Below are 8,264 nucleotides of genomic sequence, written 5' to 3'. Positions count from 1 at the left end.
TGGCATATTAGATTGGCTGTTTAACATGCACTTTAGACAAGTCATTAATGACTTGAAAAATAGTGTGGCTATCAGAGCCTGAACCCATTAACCAAAGAGCCATTTCAGTAAGGCAAAAGCATAACAGCAGAGGTAATGTAACAAACAGTTTATCAAATGTCAATATTGGATTACATCAGATGACCACAGAGACACCAAAACCTGCACTACTGTTTAAATAAGTTTATTGCATTAACTTTGCATGAGGCATTCAGTGAGATGTACACCAGTGAGAGTACAAGCACCACACAGCAGTCTGTAGGCCTGTACTGAATCAGGTCTATCTCAGACTGTTAACTGGTTCATGGCGCTGCAGTAAGCTGCATCCTGGTCAGTGGTGAGCAGCTTGTCCACTCTGACTCCAATGGAGGACAGGGTGCTGTGCAGCTCCTCGATGGTCTCCTCAGGCAGGGTGGGCTGCCTGCTCATGATCCAGGCAAACTCCACATGCAGCACACCAAGGTCAGTGCAGCTGTAGACCAGAGAGTAGTTGTCGTAGTCGGTGGACAGTACCCAGTAAGGGGCACCGGGAGTGTCTGGAGGTGTGAAAAGGGACAGGACAGTCAAGTAAACAATTACCTCTGCGTATTGCCAGTTTTCAAAATGTCTGTATTTCTACATCTACTGTAACGTTAAAGGCTACGCTCAACTGCAGTTGTGTCCCAGAAAGGGTTTGCAATACATTAGGGGTCCTTACTCTCAAAGAAGGAGACAAGCAGCTTGGCAGGCTCAGAGGGGTCCTTAGCCATGGCAGAGCCACTGATGGAGTTAATGGTCCCATCAGCACTAAAAGAAAAAGAAACAGATGTCAAAAGATACAATTAAACTGTGACACCAGTGGTGGAGGAAGTATTCAGGTTGTTTACTTAAGTAAAGTACCAATACCACAATGTAAAAATACACTATTACAAGTAAAAGTCCTGTATTGAAAATGTTACTTAAGTAAAAGTATGTAAGTAAAAGTACTCAATGCAGAGAAATGGCCCCTGTGACTATTATATATATATATATATATATATATACACACACACACACTGTGTCACTGTAATGTTGCAGCTGGTAGAGTTTGTAATTTAAGTCAAATAAATGTTCTTCATATGTTTTGCATGCAAAAATCTTAATTTGTAAAGCAACTAGTAATTAAAGTTGTCAGATAAATGTAGTGAATTAAAAAGTTAAATATTTCCCTCTGAATTGTAGTGAAGTAAAAGTATAAAGTGGCATGAAAAGAAAAAAAGACAAGTACCTCAAATTTTTACTTAAGTACAGTACTTAAATGTAAAGGTAAATGTACTTAATTTACAGTCATTTATTGGAAGGAATATATTCCTATTTGAAATGTATTGTTTGAGCTAATAGTTTTACCACCAGAATTAGACATCTTAACAAATGTAACTTTTACAAGCTGCACAAAACTTACAGCTCGTACAGTAAAATATACCTCCTGTATATTTTAGTTGTATCTCCGAAAAGTACATTTTAGTGGTCAAACTCTTCATTAAAATACATTTTGATGAATAAATGACAAAAATATTGTTAAATCTATTAGAAATGTAGGTGTAGTACTCACAGCAGCTCCCTGTTGAGGACACCAACCACTCCAGGGCTCTTCAGGCTGTAGGTGGCAGTGCAGCACTCGCCTTTCTGGAAGGCATTTGGCAGTCTCTGGATATCATACCACATACCAAGATACTGCAGGGGAAGCACAGGGATAATAAGGTGAAATAAAGTTATTGTTGATGAAGAGTTACAGAATCTTGAGGCATTAATTGGCAGTTTTTGTTTAGTGGGACAAACGGTCTCCCAGAAGGGCTTAATTTGTTAACTTCTGGAATTTAAAGGAAAGAAATATTAACTACAGAATATATAAAAGTACAAAAAAAAGGTTAGGTATTCACCCTGGCAGCATCAAAGTTCTCCTGAACAGCAGGCTTAGGGCATCTTCCTGGCATGATGACCTGAGCGCTGGCCGCCAGAATGAACAGCAGAGTGAGGGAAATCACCTGGATGGCGTTCATTGTTTCTCCACAATCTGTAGAGAACAAAAAAGGAGTTATTACTTATTCCATTTTTAAAATGAATTCATTTAGATATTCACAAAAAGAGACACCGATGGAGAAAAGGGGAGAATCACAACTGCCACTTGCTTACCTATATTGCCGGGTAGCAGTGAAGTTCTGAGTTTTGATGGTGTTTTTATAAATCAGTGACCGTGTGTTCTGCAGCCCTGAGGCTATTTTGAGAAAATTATGTGAGAATTGGCACCTGTTCACATGAAAACAGGCCTCTGACAGAAAAAGAGATGACTGTGTTAGTGTAAAAGTTAGATAACTGTAGTACACAGACCTTGGCTGCTGTTGATTACAGCTTGCTAGAAGTTAAGCAAATATTCAGAGGATTAACAGTCAGTCATATTATATTTTCAGTATATTGTTAAAGTAGTTTTTGGATGTAATGTCGGTCTGTCCACCACTTTGGTCCAGATACAAATATCTCAACCACTATCAGATGGATTTCCATTACATTTGGTACAGACATTCATGTTTAGCACCACAGTGAGGTTGACATTTGTGGTTTTGTGTGATATATCTCAATATCTATTGCATGGATTGCCTTTAAAATTTGGTACCAATGTCATACCTATCAGTCTCAGCTGTACTTTATAAACAACAAATGTTAGCATGTTAACACATTAAACTAAGATGGTAAACGTGATAGACATTATACCTGCAAATCATCAGCATGTTAGCATTGTCATTGTGAGCATGTTAACATGCTGACATTAGCTTTTCACTTAAAATAATATAAGCTTATTCCAAGTTTTTTTTTATTTCCATTTCTGTCTATCTTTAAAGACAACACTCAGCCCCAATTTAGTGTTTGAATAGTACATTATTTCAGTGTCCTTAAGGAGTTTATAATAAATTAGGGGCTTTACTCCCTAATGACATTCTCCCCAGTCTCAGCATTACTTTGTGTTTAGTGCTAATTAGCAAATGTTGTGTGAACTAAGAACGTGGACATGGTAATCATAACCTGCTAACCATGTTAACAACTTCATTCTGAGCATGTTATAGCAGACGTCATTTAGCATATAGCTCAAAGCAGTGTTGTGCCTAAGTAGGCTACAGCCTCGTAGATCTACTAGCTTGGTTGCAGACTCTTTGTCTTGTTAATATTTGCACCATTTAAGTCCAAACATGAATGAATCCAATGATACGGATGATACCGACTGCAATGATTTAGGCTACATTTAACAGCCTCAGATGTTGTACCAAACGCCCTGCTAATCATTTCACTTTTCATTTCAACATTTCTTTTCATTTTCTTCAAAGCACATTGTAAAACATTTTGCCGCACAGATACCCTTTGCTTCAGATCAGGCGTTTCATCAGCCCACTTGAGACTGAGACTGTCACAGGGCAGGGTGTTCTTCTTTTATTGATTCAGACATGTGAAGAGTGCTACTTCAGCAGACTGAAAAGAAGATTACCTGCCTAAAGATACTATATACCTCAAGTATTTCACTAAAATAAGCTTCATTCCCATGATAAGAAAAAATAATTTAAACCTAGAATTGTTTTTATAAACCTCTGCCTACAATCAGAGACAGAATTATGTATTTTTTGCATTCAGTAGTTGTGATAAACTGTATAAAAGCAGCACATTTTTACAGTATTCGTCCCCATAAAAGATGTTGACTGTGTCAGTGGGTACTTCCTGAATGTAATACAACTAGGATCTAAGGCTTTTCCAGTTATTTCAGGGATTCTTGATCCTGAAGGATCCTACTACACGGGATCTCACGGTAATCAAGACCTAAACAAGATTTCCACCAAGTGTAAAAGACGTAATGCTTCCACCTTTGAGGGATTACAGCATTGGTACAGCTGTCGTTCGATGGGGAAGAATGCAGGAAATGCAGGTGATCCGGACACCAGATTGTTACTGTAATAAGAAGATGGACGGTGTCCGTGTCTGAACTGACTCAGTGAATTTATAGCTGGACCTGTTTCTTGAGGTTAAACCTGCTCTGATCCCTTTGCCTCACTGTGACACTATAATGCTGGGTGCAAACAAGACGGACAGAAATCCCTTATAAAAAGCTTACACCCAGGAGACTCTTAAATTAGCGATTTAGATGTCCTAATGCTCTGTTCTCTTAATGCCTAAGTCCTTTATTAGTGTTTTTTTTCTCTTTTCAGTAAAAATGATCAACCTAGTTGATTCCTAGATAGATATGTCCCTCTCCTGTTTATGTATTGTAATGAAACTTAAAGAGAGCTGATACACCTATTACATCTAATATTGTTATAATTATGTTGTATACATTTCTGAGCTATAGCTCCATCTTGACCAGCGTAAAGTTAACATATTAATACATCAATAATAATGATCCAATAATATAATAGTATAACACTGACAGTATAGCCACTCTGCATAATGAGTCATTTTACTTTTGATACTTAAAGTACATTTTGTTGCTAGTACTTCTGTACTTTCACTTCGGTGAAATTTTGAATGCAAGACTTATACTTGTAATGGAGTATTTTCAAACTGTGTTATTGCTTATTGCTTGTGTTTACCTCCAACAAAAAAACACAAACATCTAGCAGGTCACAGGAGAATGACCCAGCTAATGGTCGGACCACTGGTATGTATGTAACAGCTCTGTGCAGCTCTGGTGTGCAGAACGGCATCTCTCCACACACACAGCTGTTGTGAATTAGGCTACATCAGCATGGTGCCACTCCTGCCTGCTAAGAACAAGAGGATGAGGTTACTGTGAGCACCTGATCAACAGACCTAGATCACAGAGGAGTCGGGAAACTTCACCTTCAGCCACACCAACACATTTTTGTGTCTGTGTATTTGTGCTGCAACATGCTGAGGGGTAAAGCCTGAATTTGGTGTAATGGATCCATCCTGCCCCCCTCCAGGGGTGTAGTAGTGGTGTAATGTAATGTACTGTAATGGTGTGGTGAGGGATTTTCTGTCTCACATTAGACCCCTCAATGTCACAGTGTACCAAAGCACTGTTGATGACCAGGTGCGCCTCTTCATGTCCGCAATTTCGTCAGAGGAATACCTGCAGAAACATGAGCTGCATAGTACTCATCATTGGGAGATGATTTGGGAAAACATGACAGTGACTTCAGTTTCCTCCAGACCTCAACCCAATTTGCCACCTTTTTATATGAGGGGAAATAGGCTGTTCAAAGAATGAATGCATACATGAAAAATCAAGTAACTACATTATATTATCAGGTCAAGATAAACCAAAATCTTCTACCCAAAATGTCTACCCAGCTGATAAAAGAACACACATTGACACACCGGCAACAGACTGCATTCAAACAACAAGAAAATCTACAGCCATGCTAACAGCTCTGTGAGGCTGTAATTAGGAACAGTGGTACCTTAAGCTAAATGCTAATATCAGCATGCTAAGATGCTCACAATGACAATACTAACTTGTTGATGCTAAGGTCAAGTTAAGTGTAGCAGATTAACCAGATTATTAGATGATGGATATTGCACAGTAGTAATATAAGTATGAATAACTATCAATAAATACGGAATATTAAACTGAAAACAGAGGATATTGCACAGGAGTATTAAACAGAGAATATTACACAATATTTCGAGGATTGCAGTGATGTTAGAGGGAGGAGTTAAAGAGTTTGATGGCCACAGGCAGGAATGACTTCCTGTGGCGCTCTGTGGTGCATTTTGGGGGGATGAGTCTTCCGCTGAAGGTGCTCTTTTGTTTGACCTGCACGCCATGGAGTGGGTGGGAGACACTGTCCAAGATGGCATGTAGTTTGACCAGCATCCTCCTCTCTGACACCACCGACAGAGAGTCCAGCTCCACCCCCGCAGTGTCACTGGCCTTACGGATCAGTTTGTTGAGTCTGTTGGCGTCCGCTACCCTCAACCTGCTGCCCCAGCATGCAACAGCATACAGGATAGCACTGGCCACCAGAGACTCATAGAACATCTTCAGCATGGTCCGGCAGATGTTGAAGGACCTCAGCCTTCTCAGAAAATAGAGGCGGCTCTGGCCCCTCCTGTAAAGAGCTTGAGTGTTCTTAGCCCAGTCCAGTTTATTGTCCATGTGTACTCCCAGGTATTTGTAATCCTTTACAATGTCCACACTGACCCCCTGGATGGAAACCGGGGTCACTGGTGCCTTGGCCCTTTGTAGATCTACAACCAGCTCCTTAGACTTTGTCGCATTGAGCTGCAGATGGTTCTGCTCACACCATGATACAAAGTTCCCCACCACAGCCCTGTACTCAGACTCATCACCACCACTGATACATCCCACCACAGCAGAGTCATCAGAAAACTTCTGAAGGTGGCAGGACTCTGTGTGGTAGCTGAAGTCTGTGGTGTAGATGGTGAAGAGGAAGGGAGTCCCCTGAGGGGCCCCAGTGTTGCTGACTACGCTGTCCGACACACAGTGCCGCAGACGCACATGCTGTGGTCTGCCAGTCAGGTAGTCAACAATCAAGGACACGAGGAGGGCGTCCACCTGCATCGCTGCCAGCTTCTCACCCAGCAAGGCTGGCCAGATGGTGTTGAAAGCACTGGAGAAGTCAAAAAACATGATCCTCACCATGCTTGCCGGCTTGTCCAGATGGGTGTAGATGCGGTTTAGCAGGAAGATGATGCCGTCCTCAACTCCCAGCCGGGGCTGGTAGGCGAACTGAAGGGGGTCCAGGAGGGGTGGGGAGCAGCTGTTCCAGCACCAGTCTCTCCAGGGTCTTCATTATGTGGGAGGTCAGTGCCACCGGTCTGTAGTCCTTGGAGCCACTGGGATCTGGCATCTTCGGCATAGGAACAAGGCAAGATGTCTTCCACAGAACAGGGACCCTTTGAAGACTCAGGTTGAAGACATGGTGAAGGACTCCACATAGCTGGGGGACACGGGCTTTTAGCACCCCGGGGGAAACGCCATAGGGGCCTGCAGCCTTGTTTGCTCAGCTGTCCTCTGTCCAAAGTACAGCTGAGGCTGATGGGAATGCCATTAGATCTGCAGGTGTTTGGTCATAAACCAAAGTATTGGACAAATTGGGATTTGGACCTGATGATGGCGCTGGATGAAAATGATCAAAACCGAGATTAAAAACTGTTTTACAAAAAAATCATTGAAAATAAGTAAACCATACCTACATATGCACATAAATACACACATGCAAACATATTATTCAAATTAATTAAATAAAGTTAGAAAAAAGCCTGAAATCATGTTCAGCACCTTGTTAACAGGACTGTAGCTACCTTTTAGGATACTGAGGTCATGTCCTCTGTATTTTTACAGGGAATGTTGGGGTTTTAAGCACTGTTGGGAGTTTACATTCTTCTCATAAAATAAATACATGAAAGATTCAGGATTTCTCCGCCAGAATTTTATTCCTGGCAGTGTGAAGAAGGCTTTCACTCAGCATTTAGACCTTCATGTTGGGTAGTAAAATATGTTAACTGGATAAATAACATATGAAATATCCCCCCCAAAAAAGAGGGAGGAGGAGCTGCATTGGGGGTACTGGACTTAAAATTCTGGCTATGGCCATTCTTAGTTATGTGTCAACGAATTCTGGCTGTAATGGAGGCAAAGCAGGTCGTATCCAGTACGACGCGGTTGTAGCAATGTAAATTATACACTGACTGCACCACTTTATTAGGTACACCTAGCTAAAACTAATGCGGTCTAATAAATAAAGCCTACCTTCATGAAGGTTATAATCAGTGGTGGAATGTAACAAAGTACATTTACTCAAGTAATGTACTTCAGTACAATTTTGACATACTTGTACTTTACTTGAGTATTTCCAGTATGTTGAGTATGCTACTTTATACTTCTACTCCACTACATTTCTGTGGGAAATATTGTACTTTTTACTTACACTACATTTATTTGACACTTGTAGTTACTAGTTACTTTTTACATAAAAAAACATGATATGCTTATATGATATGATGCAGTACTATACTACTAGTCTACAGTACCTAAAGTTGGCTCCACAATGATGAACTATAACATTAAAAGGCTCTTGCATGTATTTGTACATTTTGCTTATGATGCATTTGCTCTTTTATTTAAGTAAAATTTTGAATTCAAGACATTTACTTGTAATGGAGTATTTTCAGACCATGGTATTTCTACGTTTACTAAATTAAAGGATCTGAGTATCTGGTTATAATGTTCAGTTTATTTT

The 8,264-nt window shown here is 40.5% G+C and overlaps 1 protein-coding gene across 1 annotated transcript; it reads right to left on the bottom strand.

The window, feature by feature from the left end:
* Positions 1-207: 207 nt before the first annotated feature.
* On the bottom strand, positions 208-2,272 carry apoda.2 (apolipoprotein Da, duplicate 2). The gene is made up of 5 exons (XM_044221050.1): positions 2,191-2,272; positions 1,938-2,071; positions 1,610-1,731; positions 737-825; positions 208-575 (listed from the first exon to the last, which is right to left on the bottom strand). The coding sequence occupies exons 2-5, from the start codon at positions 2,055-2,057 to the stop codon at positions 325-327; spliced, it is 582 nt and encodes a 193-aa protein (XP_044076985.1). The 5' UTR covers positions 2,058-2,071; positions 2,191-2,272; the 3' UTR covers positions 208-324.
* Positions 2,273-8,264: the final 5,992 nt, after the last annotated feature.

Source organism: Siniperca chuatsi, linkage group LG13, assembly GCF_020085105.1.
Source record: "Siniperca chuatsi isolate FFG_IHB_CAS linkage group LG13, ASM2008510v1, whole genome shotgun sequence".
Lineage (NCBI taxonomy): Eukaryota > Metazoa > Chordata > Actinopteri > Centrarchiformes > Sinipercidae > Siniperca > Siniperca chuatsi.
Note: the sequence above shows the minus strand (reverse complement) of the source record. Positions and strands in the feature narration are given on the sequence as shown.

What these genes read in the sequence shown, in the direction of transcription:
- apoda.2 (XM_044221050.1), bottom strand. Translation starts at nt 2,057, where the DNA reads ATGAACGCCATCCAGGTGATTTCCCTCACTCTGCTGTTCATTCTGGCG. An exon ending in GTCCTCAACAGGGAGCTGCT is followed by an intron (nt 826 to 1,609) that starts GTGAGTACTACA and finishes TTTTTCTTTTAG; the next exon opens with TGCTGATGGGACCATTAACT. An exon ending in GCTTGTCTCCTTCTTTGAGA is followed by an intron (nt 576 to 736) that starts GTAAGGACCCCT and finishes TCACACCTCCAG; the next exon opens with ACACTCCCGGTGCCCCTTAC.